The sequence below is a fragment of the Osmia lignaria genome, chromosome 2 (assembly GCF_051020975.1).
Source record: "Osmia lignaria lignaria isolate PbOS001 chromosome 2, iyOsmLign1, whole genome shotgun sequence".
Lineage (NCBI taxonomy): Eukaryota > Metazoa > Arthropoda > Insecta > Hymenoptera > Megachilidae > Osmia > Osmia lignaria.
In genome coordinates, this window is record NC_135033.1 from 3,079,380 (window position 1) to 3,101,780 (window position 22,401).

Below are 22,401 nucleotides of genomic sequence, written 5' to 3' on the forward strand. Positions count from 1 at the left end.
TTCTCTCCCGTAAAATGTTCAATCTCAAGAGCGTCCAGCTAAAATTTTAACTCTTTATATGAAAATTTGAAGAAGTTATGAAGTTTTCTGCGAAAACTCATTTTTTCAATTTTTTTTTTTTCATGTGCAATATTTAATTTTACTAAAATTAGCTATGAAATAAGTTGAAACAACTTGCAAAGATTATCTAGGAATTTTTTCAAGTTAAAATAATAAATACCTTCTTTGCAGGAAATATTTTAGTGGTTGGGGTTTTAATTGTTCCAATGTTATTCTGGTGGAGCCAGAATAACTTCCTATTCTAGGAAGACCAGTAAAAAGATATTAAAATAAAATTTACAAACAAGTTATATATTTTCACTTATATCTTCAAGATAAATACTGCAGAATTTTTTATAGGCTATTTTTTTATAAAGAAATATAATGTAAGAAAAATCTGGTTAACCTTTTCTACAGTGGCCCTTTGCCTAAAATCGCTTCTGTACACATTAATGTAACTATGACTTTATTCTAGGGTGGACTAGGTGTTTTAGAAATTTTGAAATTGGGGTTTTGCAACTTTTGAACTTTGATAATTTGGAATCTTAGAATTCTAAAATGTAGAAAAACTGGAATTTTGGAATTCTAAAACCCTACAATTTCGGAATGTTACAATTTCATGATGGTTAGGGAGTAATTTACATGGGTGGTGGGGAGCCAATCGTAGCCCCTGTGTAATGACAATGCCACTTTAGTAAAATAATGCCCACTTAAACTAAATGATGACCAAAGAATTAAATTGTCTAACTACATATAATAAAAACGTAAATAAAATAACTTTCTTCGTCAAAATTTATTTACAAAATAATATCACCAATAAGGTGTTTCTATATTTTTATGCTTAATTGTTTTATTATTATTATTATTACTATTAGAGGTATGCAAAATTTTCTATGGTTGGTATTTAACATAAATTTCGCTATTTTTATAAAGGTTAAAACTTATAAAATCTTTTCCAGAAAATAAACTTACATGAAGAAATTCTATTTTACCGAGATACATTCACGACATTCTCAAGAACGGTAACATTATCGATTACGCAAATAAGCGAATAATTTCACTTCAAGCTTAAACATCAAAATAACTGTGCTGAAATTATTATCTTCAACTATAGTACAGTATACGTCAAATTGGAAATTGTGTCACGTCAACTTACTTTAGTGGAACAGGCAATACTTTAAAAGCTAAAGTTCGAGCCGACAGGCTGAAATTTTGCACGGCTGGTTACGCTAACTTGCCGTCGATAAGTGTTGCAAGTTTGTAATAAATTAACCTTTCACGTACCAAGGGAATTTAAGAGTTACATCGTTAATAATTACCTTCAAATTCACTCGCGGGTAAGGCATAATAAATTTTCTTTGCATGTATTTTCGTTTCTTTATACAAAGTATCCCAGTCAAAGCAGGCCACCTAAATATCTCCTTTGTTTTTTTATCATATAAAAAATGTTTCAAATGTTTCCAAAAAGGGAATCATCTGGAAAAACAAATTGTTTCTTTACTTTTCTTTCAAGGTATGATTCAGGCATACTCAAATGCATTTTATCCTCCGCTACTGGATCTAATAAAAAACTACACGTTTTCCATGTAAGAAATACCAATGACGTTGAAAAAACAAAGAAAAAATGGCCTGACAATAAATTTTATTCATGATTATGCTTTTTTTGAAACCATTAAAATTGTGCCATAATAATATTTTATATAATAAAAAACGTTGTGTGCTTTAGCTGAAACGTCCTACATATTGCATTTTTTAGAACTCCAACTAACAACTTTTTCAATTACACTTCTTCAGTTTCAATTTAGAGAAAATTAATACATTTAAAATCTTTTGAAACTGTGAATAGGTAATATTTTTACACTTGACAAATTTTATATATTTTTTTCACAATATTTCGTTATGTTTATTATGCATAATTTAAGGTAATATCTAATACGAGTATCTCTACTTAAATGAATAAAGAATTCCTGATAATTTAGATGATAGATTTGTATGGAAATTCAAGTGTCACTCGTATAGGAGCGAAGTGACAATCACCGAGTTAAAAAACTAAGAATATCAGACTGTTTAGACATAAAAACAATGCATCTGTTTTTGTTAAAGAGTTTTCTTATGAGTATTTCTCTCAAGAAACAAATTTCTAGTCATTTTAATGTACAAATACCATATAATAAATTGATAATAAAAAATTATTCTTTTTTTTCTTTTTTAATGGTTTAGTTGATCAGAAATTAGTTAGAAGGTTAAATTAAAATTTAATTATTATTGTACATTTCTTAGTATCAATTTTCAATTTAAATAATAAAATTAACAATAAAAAATAAGAATAAATACCATATTAATCCTTGAACAATCGAGCCTAGGTCAATCGTGACCCAAACTTACAAAACATATATAGAAGGATATTAACTTACAGTTAAATGTATCATTTTTAAACATAAAAGTTGGAAAAATAATTGTCAGAGGAACGGTCTAAAATTTAGAAAATGAGAATAATGCGAAATACAAAATAAAAGTAAACTTGTGACTCTCTTCATGGTCTACCCTTTCAGGGTTAAACAATGAACTATCCTAGAAAATTCGTAAATTAATTAATTGATTTTTTGCGCAATAATCAATCCCTTGAAACACGTATAAATTTAGATTCTTTCAATATTTGAAACCAATTCACAGAAACATAGTTGAAACAAGCGATTCCTTCGAAATTACCGTAACCGATCTGTACCCGTAATTAGTACATAGTCATCGTCCAGTCGTCAAGTCACCAATCTGAGTCATCGTGATTATCGTAGTAATTACGAGCATAGTCTGACGCAGAGGGATAGTCCACGATGACATCGCGAGCGATTCCCTTTGAAGATTCTTATTATTTCCCGTTCTATCGTTCGATAGAAAACTACCGGTTGGAAATTCGGGGAAAGTCCATGGTATTGTCCAGAGTGTCGGCGTACATAAGAAGCTTCACGAATCCTTATGCGACGTGGCTACCGAGAAAAACCGTCGTACAAGGTGTTGTATATCGTTCGTGGAATTATTGACGTTTCGACGGTATAATTGATGTTTGGAAATCGAACGCGTTGCTCGATGTCGGGTTATCGACCTCGAGGTCTTATTGGAAATTTTTCGATTTTTCTACACGGTCTATTCAAGTTTTAATAGTGTTTCTTTATGTGTATTTAACAATTAACATGGTTCCCTAGGGAAAATCGCAATACAGGGGGAGTAAAAATTCAAAAAATTTTAATTTTGACAATGTATTATATTAAAAATAATTTAGAAGAGAAATAATATAACAATAATTTTAATTTCTTTATAATAATGATTTAATAATTTTTAATTATTAAATATTATAAAATTTAGTATAGGTATAACTGATAAATATGAATAATAAATACATATCAATTCAAATTTTCCCGCGTAAACGTTTACGCATAAATGATAGGGCCAGGCTTCTCTATATTGTCATTTTCTCCAGGAATGTCCATATTGTGAAAGAAAATCCGAAACACCACCAATTTTCCAAGGGATACCTGATTGGATCGCGTTTGTACCTATTTCAGTAGATGTTATACATATGTATATACCTCCTGTTCAAACCAAGTTATACGACGAGACCGAATCGTGCAGTAGCGAAAGTGTTAATTTATTAAGGTTAAAAGGTTGTGGAGTCAAAACATATTAATTTTTAAAAAAATTAAAAGTGTACCATTGCCTCTTATTATTGGAATTTTATCCTATAAAATTATTTTTTCTTTATCCACCCTAATACGCTGTTTGTCTGAAAATTTAAATACATGCCAGTCAAATGATATAAATAAGAAGAACAGAATTGTTTGCTGTTTTAATTAATTAAATTTTTTAAATTACCTTTGATAAACTTCTGCTAAGATGTTGTTTAGGATTTAATTATTCGAAAAATACGAAATAATCAGTCCAATCAATAATATTATTTTTTTGACAATATAAATTTTTATAATTCAAAGTAACAACGTAAGACATTTTTAAATTTAATTTTCAGTTAATTTTAGAGTTTGATAGAAACGGCGATTGTCACAGTATATGTGTATTTGCAGTTTTCTAGAGAGAACAATACCGTGGTAACGCGCTCGTTAACAAAAGCAAAACAGCGATAACAAAAGCAACACTGAAATACGATAGTTAAACACTCAAACTTGGCACCAGCAACTTATAAACTGACAAAATCTTGGCTCGTCAATACTGTAAATCATACATTTTTTTTTTGCACACGTATGCATACCTTAAAGGTGTGCGGATACTCGTAATTTACAAGCCGAGCTGAACTCGTTTCGATTGTTCGAGTCAAGTCGAGCGCTTGAACTTTGCCGAATTACTCGAAATCGACGAACGTATGTGAAGTTAGACTCGCACGTTTCGAATTTTGTATTTTTCTTTTTTGTGCCGTATTGTGCTATGTTTGTGCTGAATTGTGCCGCAAACGAGAGATCGATAACATCAATAACAATTAAGAAAATAAATAAAAACAAAATTATACTAGCCCCGCACTTTTGCCGATACGAACTTTTTTCTTTTTAGATAATTTGTGATAACTTGTGCTACGTTGTGCCGTCGATAGAAACTCGATATCTCTATCCATTTTGTAGATAAAAAATGTTGAACTTTTAGTAAATACGAAATTTAATATTCGTATAACTTACGAACGGCGATAGATAATCGAATTCTGCAAGTTGTGCTGAATTGTGCTACTTACAATCTGCGAGACACAATCGTTAAAAGTTGATATTAGCTTAAGTGTCAATAAAAATTGACGAAAAAGCTTGGGGGTGAATCAAAAACTTGAGATTTGCGAAATTTGGGTATACTTCCGAAAGGCCCCATCACCCCAGGACAACCAAACTTCGGATTTATAGTAATTAAGGGACGAGACATCGAATGAGACCATTTTCAGAACTGGCAAATAAACCGTTCTCGAGATGTACAGGGTATTCTAAAAGTGCGGAAACTCCCTATTATCTTGATAAGAACGCATTTTCACGAAAAATGACTAACCTAACCTAGGTTAGGGTTAGGGTTAGGGTTCTTATCAAGATAATAGGGAGTTTCCGAACACTTTTAGAATACCCTGTACATCTCGAGAACGGTTTATTTGCCAGTTCTGAAAATGGTCTGATTCGATTTCTCGTCCTTCAATTACTATAAATCCGAAGTTTGGTGGTCCTGGGGTGATGGGGCCTTTCGGAAGTTTCCCCCGAAATTTCTTTGATTGTGCCGGATTGTGCTAGACTAGCACAACAACTTTTCCTAATGACAACATTTCGTCAGATTGCCAGATTTTGCAGCACTGGGAAAGTTAGGAACCATAGGTTAGGAATTTGCATGCGTTTAAAAGCTGGATAAGTGCAAGAGAGATTGGGACCCAAACATTGTATACAGATATCCAGCCGAGGTGTCGATTCTGCATTGGTACACATCGTTTGTATTCAGCCGAGGAGTCGATTCTCTGTTGTTTATTCTATTATTATTGTTTATTTATTCTATTATTATTCTGTTATTATTGTTAGCTTGTAAATTACTTTAATTTGCAATGGGAAGACACTGTCCGGTTTCATGGAAATCACGGGCTTTTCCTAACATTATAAACCACCTAATTTGCAGTCAATAGTTCCGCAGCATATTTTAAATAAATAAATAAATAAATAAATGAATATAATTCAAACTATATCGTGTTTGATATCATTTTAATCGGAAAGATCTCACAAATGCATTAAGAATAGTTTCATTAAGAAAAGGTCAAAAATAAACAAATTTTATCATTAGTCACACCGATATTACGGTTCGGATCATATTACAGGGCTTCTACGTCGAGCGTCTCGGTTACCAAGGCGGAACCCCCCCCTGTGGAGGGAATAGCCACCTTGCACTTATCTAGCTTTTAAACGCATGTAAATTCCTAACGTATGATTCCTAACTTTGCCAGTGCTGCAAAATCTGGCGATCTGACGAAATTTTGTCATTAGGAAAAGTTGTTGTACTAGACAAGGACAATCCGGCACAATCAAAGAAAATTCGAAAATATCAAATTTTTGAATCAGCCCCACCCTTTTTTGTTAATTTTTATTGACACTCGAGCTAATATCCACTTTTAACGCATGTATCTCGCAGATTGTAAATAACACAATTCAGCACAACTTGCAGAATTTAATTATCTGTCGCCGTTCGTAAGTTGAAATTTTGAAAAGAAATCAGCATTAAACAGTAAGAAATATTTTTTGATTTTAGGAATTTATATAAATCAAAATTGTACAATACTGAAATTTCGACATTAGGTATAATACAATTTATAATTACAAATGTTTAAAAAATACAAGAACTTCATAGCATATTGTTTTATGTAATTAACATATGTGCAACATAATAGAACGAAGGGTTAGATTTGACTTTCACACTTTTCAAGCATGCTAGTGCTATTCTTCCACCATCATAGCCTACAAAAATGCTACAAAGAACAAAAATACAATTTTATCACCCTCTCCCCTCCAACTGAAAAGGTGAATGCTTGAAAAATTTTCCGCCTTTTTCGCCTCATGCGTGGCAATATAACAAGAGCCTATTATAGTTGTATGTTTAGCTTTACTATTATTCGAATGATTCTAAAACACACAATTCATGGATTTTCTTCAATTATGATAAAAAGTTGAATACAAAATTGATAGAATTTAACATTTCAATAGGTACCATTGTGGTTGAAATAAAAAATAAGATATCACCAGAATTTTATTTCTTAGCCTGAATAAATTCCCTTGTGAAAAGGTTAATGAGAGAAGTAAGAAATAATAAGATTATTCTGTGGTTTAGTACAATTTATGGATCCTAAATCTCCTTAGCCGCTAAATATATGTAGTGTAACATTCTTGTTGTGTCTCGTACCAACCCCTGCTCTATACACTCAAACGTTTCAAAACGCTAAAATACGATATCATCGCAATTATTTTCGTCTTCTGTTCCATTATTTCAAGCACACAAGACACTTATAACATTGAAAATATATCTGTGGCTTAGTACAAGAAATATAAATGTCAGTATTTATAAAATTAAGATATTACCACTTAAAGATATGTTAAGGAAATTCACGTTCAACTAATTTTTAACATAGAAGATTCTGCTGTTTCAAATTTCTTTTTGAACATAAAAAGGGGGAATTCAAGCTTATGCCATTTGTGTTGTTTTACAAAAAAAAATAAGTTTATTTTATAAAAAATTTTAACGTTGCCATATACAAATGTCGTTATAGTAATTTCTAGATAGAATTTGAAATCACCGTTTCTTTATATAAAATATACAATTGTTTATAAACTCAATATCGGATTTAACTCATTTTTGCAAAAATATGACATTACCATTTCTTGAACCAAGCCACAGATATTTTAGCGATAATACATTACGGATACTTGTATTTACACTAATTTCAACTTTCTTGATTATTATTCTTATTTTATATTAATTCTTAGTTGCTATAGTTGACATCATTGTTATATGGTGAATAAGAGTATTGGATTTATGATATTGATTATAATATTAGAATGATATTAAGTTTTATTAAATTGCTGATTTCTAAATACAGAAGATCTGACATAAACATAACAGAAAATAACGTTTTTAATATATCAATTAAAAGCTTAAGGTTTAATAAAAATATGTAACTACGTAAACGTAGTTAATATTCTTAACACAAAATAATCGGTTTTATAATAAGTTGGATAAACAATATTTACTAGCGGACAATACTTGACTTTGTTTGTTCCAACAAAGAATGAACTAATTTTTATTAAAAATATTGATAAAATGTTTATGTAGTTAATTTCATCAAACTATAAGCATCAAACTGATATGTTTCAAGTGCAGATTTGTAATATTTTATGTCATGAAATCGTGACAGAGAAAAAGCGTTTGTTAGCGAGCTATCTCTTTTCAAAGGTGCCACTTTTACCTCTAAATAAACAATTAAAATTAAAAGAAAAGGAGAACGGTAAAAAATTGTATACAAAATTCACAAGTAACCTAGGCCAAAACATGTTGATATTGTTATTTATTGTATTTTTCCATAAAAGAAGTCTAAATATCGTTAAGCCTTTTAGCACGATCCCTAAAAATGAAAAAAAAAAGAAACGGATTCATATGATTCGGATGATTTGCTAAATGAAATTTTAGAATAAAGACAGTAGACACTTTCAAACAATCGCTTTTATGGTGAAGAAATAATGAAAATACAGCATCGTTGCTTGACACTTTAAATCTAGGCTACGAGAGTTACTCGTCGGGACATGTGACTGAATATCGTGACATGGTTAGGGATCTATGCGACGGCCGCGAGCACCGGATGGAACCGACCGGAATAATTTTAATGAAGATGATTTTCGTCGCCAGGAAGTGCCGCCGTTGAAAAGTCAATCTCAGAACTGTTTTATTTTCATTTTTCTATGTTTCAACGCGTGCTTCTCATTGGCGTAACTAGGCAGGGACCAGGGTTCGATTGAACTCTTTAAAAATGTGGACTGACCTCCTCACCATTTTAAAATTCTGAGGTTCCAAGATTCTAAAATTGCAGAATTTCAGGATTTCAATATTTCAATTTTTTAGAACTCCAAAATTATGAAATTATAAAATTATAAAATCCTTCGAAAATTCTAGTTACCCCAATTAAAGAGTGACGAATATCCAATATTAATTTTTTAGTCTGTTTTCAAAAGTTTCTCTATCTATCTTAATTTGTCAGTTCCTGTATTATATTAAATTTGTAATATCGATTATTACTGCAATTAGTGGATGAAAAAATATTGGCACACTGTTTTCTTGCAATTACTTTAAAGTATTATACTAATATAATTATCTTAATCGTTAACTGGTGAGGTAGGGTTTTACGTACCCTATTTTCCACCACACCAGTTAAAGGTTAATAAAATTGAGGAATAAGTTTCCGAATGGCCCTACCAAAATTGAGAACTCAGGTATATAACCTAAATTGACTACCAGAAACCGATTAAAATTGATTTCAGAGCTGGATGTCTTACCGTTTTTGAGATCTCGTTGTAAGAAATTTTTGTACAATTTTGGGACTACGTATGCGCTATTCGATACTGAGCATGCGCTATTCAATACTGCGCGTGCGCTATTCGATACTACGCATACACAGAACCTAACCTAACCTAAGCTTACCACGATATCTCGAAAACGGTAAGACATCCAGCTCTGAAACCAATTTTAATCGGTTTCTTGTAGTCAATTTAGGTTATATACCGAACCTGAGTTCTCAATTTTGGTGGGTCCATTCGGAAACACAGCCAAATTGAGGATGCCAACATCTTTTTGATCCACTGTAGTTCTTTAATCAGAGAACATAGTTAATATTTTGAATAACTACTGATAAGAAAAAAATTCAAAGGTCAAATACAATCTCTATCTCTCCAAGTGTATTTTTCCTCCCTCGTACCCGGATGTACCGCGGTTCTTCGAACGTATCCTTTGCATCATCGTAAAATAGAAGGATAAGGAAGTTCATGGACGGAAAAGCTAGGACGATAACACCAGAGTAGCAACTCTAAACCCGTAGAAATTATCCATCGTATCACGGAACAGAGCATAACGTTGGATCCCGGGCAACGTGGTCCGCCTAACAATCTCGAATGTTTAAAGAAGAGACTCTTCTGCCGTTTGGTTACGCCAATTCCACGTAATAACAGTGAAATATTGAATACGAGCGTAAACTGCAATTTAATCGAGTCTCGTGCAGAAACAACGACGGCTCGACGGGACACGAGGATGATCTTCGTGTTTGCCGGCTCGAAGGCAACATATAAACGAGAAAATTCTTTGAAAGAAGGGAAATACAGCCGTGGGCTGTCGAAGGAACGCATCGAACCTGTTCATGGACTTGGCAAGGATCAACGATAGTGATTGGCGATTACGTTAACCAAACACCGCGGTATACGCCCCTACAATTTGCCTGGGGATCATCTTCCCCTAATCGCCGCGCTAATAACAGGATTACCGAGACCTGACCACGGAATCGTATACTTATCCCTAATTCGCTGTATCGTTATTAATATATATAATACAATTGAGAACGTCTCGTGCCTGCGATAACGTGAGTATACGATCGAGGCACGTGCGAAAACATCGAAACGCGATCGAACCACCTTCATTTTTCTTTCTTTTTCCGGTTCTGACGTTGCTTTCTTTTACGTCGCATTCAGTGCTAGCAATTTTAATCAAATTCTAATATCAGATACTTTTAACATTAATTTAAAAGATGTTTCAGTTGGAGTTGTTTTAACCCTCGGACAACGGATCATGGAGACAGCCACAATTTTAATATAACTTTGTATTTCATATTATCTTCGTTTTTTAAATTTTACACGGTTGCTTTAAAAATTAGTCTCTTAAAGTACAAAACTCTTTCGTTTAAAAATAATACCTTTAACGTTAAGTAAATATCCTTGCACATATTTTGTAAATTGTGGTCAGGATTGACCCACGCTTCGTTGTTCGAGGGTTAATACGTTCATTAGTACGTTGCTTATAAAATTGCTTTCAAGCAATTAACATTGGCGTAACTACATAACAACCAGGGTAGGCCTTGCCCACTCATCAATTTAAGACTTTAAGATTCTATTATAAAATTGCACAATTGCAAAATTTCAGAATTACAAAATTTCTATAGGATCTGCCCCCCTCCCCCCAAATCCTACTAACGCCAATAGCAATTAATAGAAATATTTTTAATTAAGTATTCAAAATTACATAATAAAACTACAGTTAATAAAAGATTTAAGTGATCTATCTTTTTGAAAATCCCAGTTATTGCAATTCATGCTTGACGAAAAATTAATTTTGTATATCTATCACTTGTGTTTGATAGATTATTCAAAGCTGTTCAAATGAAAAAAAAAAAATAAACTGAATGAATAGATTTGAACTATAAATTACATCAGAAATGTTATTCATCGTCAGTATCCTAAAGTAGATGCTAATACATGAGAAAGACCCATTTTTTATTATACTCAATAACAGTTTAAAATTTTGAAAACGCACCAAAACGAATTTTACTATGTAACATTCTTTCGATGCAAGTAGAGTGATGGGTATAAACGGTGCTTGAGATTAAATATATTCTCAATACTTTCAGAGCAATCTACCTATAATAAATAGATAGAAGTGGAAGAAAAAGAAAAAATTTGACATACTTACGTGTAATGAGAATAAGAAGGGCTAGCCTGTTCAATGTGCGTAGCCGTTGACAAGCCTTGCACAATGGCAGCCGAAGGATCCCTAGCTGGAGAAGAATTTTGGGCTGCCGGTACAGCGTGATGGTAACGCTGGCACATTTCGGCCAAATTCCACCCATGGGCATCCATATATTAACACTGCTTCGATTTTCTTTGGCGTACCATCCATTTCACACGCGTTGTAACACTTCCTCTTCCTGGTCCTTCCTCACGTTTTTTTACTTGTTCTTTTTTTCTCTCTCTCTCTCTCTCTCTCGCACTATTTCAATTCACTTTTTCTTAAAAACAAACCGGGATGTAATATAAATCTCAACGAAACTCACTCGCGTGTTTATTGTTTGTTTCACGGTTCGAAACATTGCACTTGAATCTTAACGACGATCCTCTTCCTCCAACACCGTGACTCTGTTAACAAAATGAAACGATTGTTCCATTAATGTAGCGAATCTTCTGAAGAAAAAAATTGAGAAGATAGATGAGATTAGAAGCTGACGAAACGATACGAAGAGAAATTGCAGTATTCATTAGGTAATGCTCGAACTAATCATGGTCTAAAGGCCGGGTTAATGAAAGTGTCTAGTTAATTTCAACGGAACTGAACAACGGTAGACAGGTTCAACTAATACAGGGTTGAAAATGCGATAGCAGATAATCATCGGTATCTGGTGATTCGATATTGATCAGTTTCTGTACTAGGAACAACGCTAATCACTATTGTACGAGAAATCCATGGCACGACTATAATTGTTCTCGGTAATATGGTCCATCAAATCAGAGTCGTTGAGTTGCACTTACTGTTAGTTTAATATAAGAAAAGGAGCAACCTGATTTGTACTACTAACACGTTGATTGTTATGGTAGAAAGGATCGTATCGATGTACCGTGACTTTGATGTCCATTTCCAATCGAAGGGTAACTATTAGAAGTATGCGAGGATTTCCGAAAATTTCGGGCATTCGATACTCGGGTCAGGTCGGGCTCTTTTAAGAAGCTGACCCGACACAAACCGAACAATTCCAACCCGACCCGACGCGACCCGATCCAGCCCCATTCGAACAATTCGAACCCAACCCAATATTTTCAGGACCTCTATAACTGCAGCACACTCACACCTCTAATAACTGCAGTGATCCTACTAAATATTTGATGACCGTAATGTTTAACCCTCGTACACAATTCGGGGTTAAATTGACTTAATATAAAAATTCAATATTTAAAATAGTAAAACTTACTGATCTTTAATAGAAGTACTTGAATGATATATGTATTCATGAAATAAAATATTATTTCGTATTGTTTGTGATAGATATGAATCAAACGATATGAGTGTAATAAAAATTTAAGCAAAATAATTATTGCCTCGAAAACTAATAGTTATAATTGTAAAATTGTATGGTTCCAAAAATTTTTCCAAAAATTCAAAAGTTTCTAAAGTAAATTATAGTTCTTATATCAAAGTTTATCACTTTACTGACAATCACTAAAAATAATCTGTATTTAATTCTAAACTCCGTGCTTAAACCTATGTACTTCCACCTATTGAATTGGAGATGTTATAGATAGTAAATTGGATATGATGCAGTCTAACGTAACGTATATGATGAGAGATGACACATAGTGCGTAACTAATAGTCGGTTTTATCAACTCTGTTGATAAAAGCAGTAAATAAATGTTTCATTATTATTGATTCATTTATACGCTATAATTAAGAAATTATTTTAATTTTTAGTCAGCGAAATGATTCCTACATGGATTTTCAAGCATACAAGCGTCACCCTTTTATCATCTCGAAAATGATACACTTCTATTTACCTTTCGCCCTTCCAAATGAAAGTTTAACAAGCTTTCTGCTGCCATAGCGCCGTTAGCGGCAATATAACGAAAGTCTATTATATTCAGTTATAAAACGATGTTGGTCACTTTTTGGGTATTCATCTCGAAGACTTAAATAAAAATAAATAATTTATAGAAATAACATATTTTAATAAGCCCGCCCTTTTAATTTTTTAGAGTTGATAATGGAAAGGCTTTTGTACCATTGTATCAACATCATTAACACCCTTTCGATTCAAAAAATAATGATTTAACATCAGTCAGTACTATTTAAAAATTCAGAGCACAGTTATAACTGTGATCAATAGTAAACTCTATCAAACTAAATTGGTTGAATTGCTCCTAGTATAATATAGGAAAAGGAATAACTAGACCTTTGATAGTAACATTAACACATGGACTATTGCAATGAAAATGATCGTATCTATTAGATGCCGTGACTTCGATATCGATCGGTTTCTATTCAAAGAATACCGATTCAACGTAAATCTATGGGACAACTATAAGTCCATTAAATTGGAGTTGTTAAGTTCCATCTAGTTTAAAGGATACGACCACCCTGAAGATCTCAAAATAAATAGCTTTATGAGACTTTTTAACAAATATTTATAACATGAAGTTTTGTCTATGGTCCTGAATAGAGGCAAAATGTCTCTGTACAAATCATGAAAACTACAATTATCATTTAAGACAGAAAATTTTACTATCTACATTTTTGCTAAACGCACACCTGAGTTTAGTATGTTTTCTATACAATAATTTTCTGCAAATGGAAATTAACTCATCACAAATTGAAATTGCTTTAATCGACATAACCTTGGTACCTTATGTATTTACAAAAAAATTCAATACACAGAAAATAATTTAATTATATTAGAAAAGTCCCCGACATCCGGTCATCAGTGGTGCAAAAGCGAATAATGATAAATGGGTTAGGTTAGATTAAATAAGATAACGATTCAAAATACCAAATCGATTGATCGGTATCATTATGATCGATTGATTATCTCAATTGAATAATCTAGTAGCAAATATATAAGTAATTATGAACGAATTATTCAGCAAAGACGTATTAATAATTTAAACAATTTAGTGAAACATATTTAGAAGATTGTTAAATATAATTTCATTTTATGTAATAAACCTTGATTTGAAAAAGTATATTCCTATTTTTTATTAAATTAAAAAATAGTGAAGTCGTATTCATAATCGAATAAGTAAATATTTAACCCTCGGACGACGAACCATGAAGAGAGCTCCAATTTTAATTTAATTTTATATTTCATATAATTTTTATTCTCTAAATTTTACACTGTCCCTCATTTAACTTTAGGTTTTGTAAAAAAGGGAATAAAAGTAATAGTGGCTCGAATTTCCCTTTTTTTTAATTATTTTTCTTTTATACGCCTCACTTTTTCGTTGTACAGTTGAATTTTTCATAATTATCGACTGACAACATAGCCATTAATCATCGATACGCCCAGGCGCATGTGAAAAAATGTTTCGCTGAAAATTTGTTAAAATTGACCTTCCCCCCTTTTCCGTGGACCTTTTCATTTGATTTCATAATTTTCCGAGGTTAAAACGTATGCAAAGCTTGGACGGTTAATTGCATCACGAAGAAAGTGAAACCCAGCGTCTTACTATCCACTCGTTCAGATAACTTGTTAGTAATTTATCGTCGATTGGCTGTTATACGATATACCGTGGTCACCGGTGTGATTAACACTCAATCGTTTAAGCCACGAAGAAAACGACGTTCCCTGCCCAACCCAGTAGTCATTTCCAGAAGAAATGATAAGTTTAAAAGCGATGTCAGTTATCGGGCCAAATCATTGACGGTCCATTTCACGATAATTGGATCGTTCGTCAGACGTAACAATGAGAAAATAAATAATTATCGAATATAAGAAAACGTGTGTCTCACGTGTACGGACTTATCTCGTCCGTTGTTCCTGATTGATTGCCAAGTAGAAACACAGAAAGATAGCGTGCAGGATCACTTAATCAAGCTGATTTCTCTAACAGTAGAGATTCATTTGTCATGACATACAGCCTCTAATAATAATATAAGAACGTATACGACATATCTGCGAGAAAGAAAAAAAACTCATACACAATTTCTATAATTCAGTGGCTTTGTGTACGAAATGCCAATGTCACGTTTTTGCAAATATAAGTTACATTCGAGATTGAATTTGTAAATAATTGTATATTCTATATGAGAAATGACATCCAGAATTAGTAGATGTATTTGTATTAGTATTACCATATGTCAATATCAAAATTTGGCATAAAAGAAACTTATGGTCTTTGCAAAAAGTACACAAACACCATAAGCTTTAATTCTCTTTTCTTGTATTAGAAAAGAAATTTGAAACAGCAGAAACTTCTATGTAAGTAATTATTTGAATATGAATGTTTTAACATATGTTTAAGTGCTTATATTTCAACTTCATAAATACTAACCTTCGTATTTCTTGCACCAAGCCACAGATATAGTTCGAAATTAAGGAAACACCACGAATTATTAATCCTCAAAAATAATTCTTAATTATTTAAAATAACGACATGTCCAACCCCTATTCAAAGATGTGAAAATTTCTCAAAATCAAATGAACACTTTCACTTTCTTACGTATAATTCTTAAAGTTTAAGAAATAAGAAGAAAATGTTTCAAATGAAAGTTTCATGGTACATTAAGTGTTACAAACTTGCATCAATAAAATTTTGGAAAAAAGCTTTCGACTTAAAAAAAGAATTTTGGAAATGCTACTTTTCTTTTCAACAGGAGCTGTCATTACTAATTCATTAGTATCTGCTATACTCATTTGAATACACTCAATTTTATAAATTATGTTGCTATCGATTGATATTAATTTAACCCTTTCGATCATGGCGTCCTCATATGAGGGCATACTAAATATATAAATGATTGGTACATCTATATTTGGTAAATTTTATCGTTTGTAAGCGTTGTCCTCGTATGGTCACAACCATAGATTCTATTTGACACCGGTGTCGACCTCTCTTTTCAAATTGTGTGATCACAAAAAGAAATTAACCACGCGCATTCAAGTGGACTATGCCCTGCTGTCTTTGTGCCTCCTATGAACCGATATATATTTTCTGAGGTTATGTAGTAACCTGTAATTTTAGGTAGAAAAGTGCGTTTTTGAAGGTGAAAACCAACAAGATGTTCAATACTTTGAATTTTTAACTTATACCGCACCCACCTGATCATAATGTCCTTATTTGGGGACGTGTTACACTCTCTTTGGGAACTTTCTTGGAGATATTTTATACGACTGAAAAATCATAATTTAATTCAAATACCTGCTTAGTAAAATACCGATTTTTTTTTTTTCAAAAAAAATAATAATTTGTGACCGAAAGGGTTAAAATAAACAAAAACAATTGACTGACAGTATGATAAACATAATCTAATTGAGTTACTAGTGCTATAATGCTGTAAATATTATACCGACGAAAACTGGACAATATGAAAAGACTAACTTTTGAGTTACTTTCTTAATCAACTTCATTGTATTGCTTAATTTAATTTAAAAAAATTCTACCACCTGTTTTCGGTTTCTTTTGAGATAAGTGACTGATAGAGGTTATGTATACTGAAATAACTGTCAAGCAATTGTTTAAAATTCTCAGTAAGAATATCAGTTTGTGATTCTGAAAATATTTACTTCGCATACAGATATTATTTGAATTAAAGCTTTTGTCTGTGTACTTTATTGAATCATTCCTTCCAATGATCAAAAGAAAACTTTGTCCACCCGTGAAATAGTTATTCCTCTTAAATAACGCGAATTGGTACAATCTTACGGCAAGCGAAAATGGTAGAATTCCCAATAAACATGCAAAGAACAACAGACTTTAGAATCACATCCAATTATCACCGTCGAATTTCCAAAAGCGTCGAACATTAGAAAGTCGCCGACTCGGAACGTTGATTTACAATTTCCAGATTTTCTTGCAGCTGGTATATCGAACAATCTCGCGGGTAATGGTACGCTCATTACGCTGCTTGCATATTATTTACTTTCCTCGCGAGCCAGCTAGCATCCCAGGGAAGATGCATATCGCCATGAAAACCTCTTAGTGGAGAAGGGGGATAGGTTAGGGAGGAGAGGGGAAGAAAAAAAAAAATACGTTGCAGAGAAAAAGGGACAAGCCGCTCGCGTAGAAACCGATAATTTAAACGGATTTTTCAGCGTGACATCGTTACGCGACTCCGCACGGCATTCCGTGTGCTTTCGTGCCTCCATCCTTGTAATGACATACGCCGTGCGATACAACGAATATCGCGTATCGATCTGGCATTATGATTATTATTGCGTTATGCCTTGCCACGATTGAGACCTTCGTTTGCAACACGTATCGCGCACGCACACCTGTGCGCACCTTCGATTCTAACTTTATGCTCGTCTCGTGGACGATGCACAGTGAAAATCGTCGTATCATTCGAGATGCTAGCTGCTTTTTTCTTCAAGAAATTTTTTCTTCCTATCGTTGTAAGAATCTCTAATAAGATATGATAATCAGTTTTTGCTTCCTTCAATTTTACCCCCTCCCCTGCTGCCGCCAATCGGATGTAGATATACGTGTAAGTACGTCAGTGCAAAGTTATTAGGTCAACCCATAAATAATGTACTTTTAATCATTCATATTTCGATGACTCTTATTTGATAAGCATATTTAACCTCTTCAGGGACGTTTTTTTATAGTAAAAAAAGAATTACTTAATTTAAAAAAAAAATATGGGGAAAACAATAAAAATGCACAAAAAACCATAACGTCCACATTTGTGTCCGTTGAGCATTAATAGTAATTTATAAGTGAAATGATTCCATACAAACTAAATGTCCATATATGTGCCCAAGGGCGTCAAGAGATTAATTTTTCAGAGAATTTCACTTTCTACTGAAATATGTTCATTTCTGAATAGTTGCTATTTTATTTATATCAAAGGTTTAACACTTTCATGTTTACCAAATACGTGTGTCTAAATAGTTTAATAGTGACCTTCCAATTCAATATTTAATTAGATGTGAACTCCAATATTTAATTTTTAGTTTTCAATATTTTATTTCCTCCAAAGCGATTTTCGGTTATTATGGTCGTAAGCTATTACAGCAGAAAAAAGTTTGTTAAATTCTAATTGGAGGATGTGTAGAAATCAAACTTTGATGAGAGCCTTCATTAAGAACCGAAAGGTTGGTAACATTATGGCTAACATCTAATGTCAAAGGTTGGAAAATAACAAAGTAAGAAAATAAAATGAATTGTTATTTTATTAAATTAACATTCAATCAAAAACAAAAGAAAAATATTTCATTAAACAAAAAATGTGTATGTATATGGCCAAAATAAAATGCGATTCAATATTAATATTTTCTGCACTCTGATGAGAATCTAATCGTAAGTATCAATAGTTATTGTTTCATTTCATTTAAAAATTCAAATTAAATGATACTTTATATATTTGTTGATTGTATTCAAAATAAAAGAAACCTGCGTATGAAGTATTAAAAAACAATATTCTATAATGCCTTTGTCCTCAAGTTTTGTTTAGTAGTGTAGATTCATATGGGGGGGGGGATGAAGTAATCCTTAAAATTGAAGGTACAAAATATATTCGTTGTGGTAATCAGATTGTTAATATAACGAGTAAAATATCGAGAACATTTACAATATACCTAAAGCACTAGCTCCTCCTGCTTCGATTTGAATGAAAATTGAAAAAACATTCCACACGCAATTATTGTTCTTTAACCCTCGGATGGCGGACCATGGAGAGAGCTCCAATTTTAATTTCATCTTGTATTTTAAATTTTACACTGTTCCTTTACAAATTACTCTTCCAATATATGAAACTCTTTCGTTTAAAAATTGTAGATTTAACTTTAGGTTAATATCCTTGTATATGTTTTGTAAGTTGAGTCATAATTGACCCTGACTTAATTGATAGAGTACCAATAGTTTGCAGCTTACTATAGATTTAACGTTTTCCATTAATACGATCTGATCTCTCGTAAGGACAAAATTCACATCTAATTGTAAGATGTCGTACCAATATTATATTTTAAGATTATTTTTCATTATTCGAAAATGAAGAAATCTCGCCGTGGTTACCACGATACCCAAATTTTCCAAAAGATTTAAAAGGAAACATTTTACTGATTTACTCACTTCCAATAATTAACCCCTTCGCTACTATTGACAACTATACTCGCTTGCTATGAAATGATCACTAGGTACTATGAGCAAATATTGTCGTCCAAGGAAAAGGATTCATATTTCAAAATATCATAAATCCAATAGAAACGCTCACATAACAATTAGATACAAAAATACGTACACTAAAAAATAAATAAAATTTAATGAACGAAATTATTTTGTTGATTGAGTTAGATAATTTAATATACGATGGTACGAGTACAATTCCCAGTAGAGACTACCGTAACGAAAGGGTTTAAAAACCACGTACTTATACATCCCAATCAAAACAATAAAAATCTTCTCCAAGGATTATTAATAAAAATATCGAAATCTTTCCGTTATCACATTAAATAAATTATATAAAAAGTGTAATTATTTGTAGAAATAAATAGAAATATTTAATACTATTGATTGAGTACCCCTAAATCGTGCGACGGACACGTTCAATGCAACTACTTGGATCGAGTCACGTAAGTATTCGTACGTTGTCAATAAATTATTAATTAAACGCGTACGATGCTTTTTCCGAAAACATTTTATTAAGTGTTGGATAACAAGAATATGTACTACGTTATCCCTTAACCGACGCGATCGCGCTTCACTTGTTCTACGTTGTCAAAAAATGCCACGAAATCGGCTCAGTGGACCCAACTATCAGTACGTTTAACGTTAATGGCAATACACTGTTAATGTTACATGATTGAACACCAGTATTTTTGCAAGTTGACTATCTTTGAATGCAAATAATTGGATAATTAACAAAACTGTAAAATCAAATGAGAGAGTTACTGCGCTGCATAACGCATTATGATCTAATGCGTTAGATCATCGGCGGTGGCATTTTTCTACCAGATTTTTGCAAAAACCCATGGCATTCAAACGGTTAATGTACATAGTATGGTTGAGAATTATTTCTTTCGAGCGACGTCAAATTTAGAATCTCCTCCATGGAAATTTATAAGAATCACTTTCCACTTGGAGGTGCAAAACAATAAATCGATATGATAATTACTCAAAGCATACATTCGTCCTTGAATTGTAACGAATGTATCATTTAGAACGGATAAATCCGTCGTTAGACGAAAAAAGAGAGATTAAAAAGTCAGAACGTTGGAGGTTAAAATGATATAAAAGTCTGTCTAATCGAATGATGTTTAACGATTTACTGATTGTCAATGCTAACAAATATTTTGCTGCCTATGAATGATAGTGGCACAAGTTAATAAATTTCAAATTTGCTTCAATTGCATATAAGGTCTACATCATATTTCTATTTCTATCATATAGAACAACGTATTTGTAATTGCATCAATTTTTTAAAAGTAATTATTAAGGCCTGTATTTAATGTTTTTAAAAATATAAATTTTAAAAAGTCTCTAAAGTTTACATTTGTGTTTTTTAGTTGTGTCACTATCACTGTACATATTGTTTTAATTTTGAAAAATAGTGTCTTATACTTTTGTCCAAGTTATGTAAATATATTAGTTTATATTCTTGTCCAAAATTTGTTGGATAAAAATCAAATTGTTTCGTTTCACATACAATACTGTTTAATACTGTTTAACCCAAATAAATTTTGGCCTATACTACAGCTATGGAGTAGTATTTAGCCCAAGTTTTCATACGAGTCGTAATTGAAATGAAATAAAGGTTGATGCTATTTTAGTCGGGTATAATAATTAAATATTTTTAAACTGAAAAATAATGATGTATTACAAATATAACGAAAAATAGAACTTGTAGGAACATAAGTTATATGAGGTGAAAAATATTTGCGTAATTATGTATGACGGAGTATCTTTCTAACCCCACCCCCCTGTAATCACGGGTTAATATAAATTCAATATTAGGCTCTAATCCCGCTAAACTTCAGAGAGTCTTATAATTTTGTCCGCCAGTGTAAATGCAATTTATAAACATCTAACCCCTAACGCTTTATGCAGCCTCTGCTATGCATGACCAGTCATTAACCCTCGAACAATTTTATATTTCATATTATCTTCATTTTCTAAACTTTAGACTGTTCCTTTAAATACATGATTCTTTTGAATACATGTTCCTTCGATACATGAAACTCTTTCGTTTAAAAATGATACATTTAATTTTAGGTTAACTTTCGGATAAGTTTCCGAATTGAGAAGTCAGGTTCGGTATATAACCTAAATTGACTACCAGAAACCGATTAAAATTGGTTTCAGAGCTGGATGTCTTACCGTTTTTGAGATATTGTGGTAAGAAATTTTTGCACAATTTTGGGATTATGTATGCGCTATTCGATACTGAGCATGCGCTATTCAATACTGCGCATACACAGAACCTAACCTAATCTAACCTAACCTTACCACGATATCTCGAAAACGGTAAGACATCCAGCTCTGAAATCAACTTTAATCGGTTTTTTGTACTCAATTTAGGTTATATACCGAACCTGAGTTCTCAATTTTGGTGGGGCCATTCGGAAACACAGCCTAACTTTCTAGTAGATGTTTTATAAACTTGGATCACGACTGGCCCAGGCTCCGTTGTTCAAGAATTAATTGACAGGGTACGAATACCTTTGCAACTCACTATAGATTCGACTTCTTCCGTTGGTACGACCTAACCTCTTGAATCGCGCTATTATCGACTAGATTGTCACGTCGGCGTACGACGACGAGGCCGTTCGATTATTATGACGAATGCACGTATCGATGGCGCAAGCCATCTGAATTTATTATGCACCGGTCAAATTAAAAAGGATGTGGCCGACTCCAACGTCCACTTCCTCTTAATCGTAACAGTGAGTGTGGGAACATTGGTCGACGTACCTTTGAGGAAAAGCCTATTGTCTATAGTCATTTATCAATGGTTGGTTAATGACGCGAGCCCCGAGTGCAAATTGTTGCTTATTGTTGTATCCACTGCGAAATTGCTGCGTTAATGGCACGCGTTTAACACTTATCGTATGAAAATTGGAAAATACCGGCGATATGTTGAAGGTTTGAAAAAGATCAGTTTCAAATCGCTGCCGCAGCACCCATCTACCGAAG

The 22,401-nt window shown here is 32.5% G+C and overlaps 1 protein-coding gene across 4 annotated transcripts in view; it reads right to left on the reverse strand.

The window, feature by feature from the left end:
• Positions 1-22,401, reverse strand: part of LOC117605770 (uncharacterized) — a 103,275-nt gene that overhangs the window by 76,710 nt on the left and 4,164 nt on the right. For 3 of the 4 annotated variants that reach the window (XM_076691137.1, XM_034327467.2, XM_034327469.2), the window contains exon 2: positions 11,263-11,705. In XM_076691137.1, coding sequence (XP_076547252.1) covers positions 11,263-11,429 — 167 coding nt within the window. In that variant the 5' untranslated portion in view covers positions 11,430-11,705. Of the gene's footprint in view, positions 1-11,262; positions 11,706-22,401 lie in introns of those variants that run through there. The other variant, XM_034327472.2, reaches the window with a different exon arrangement.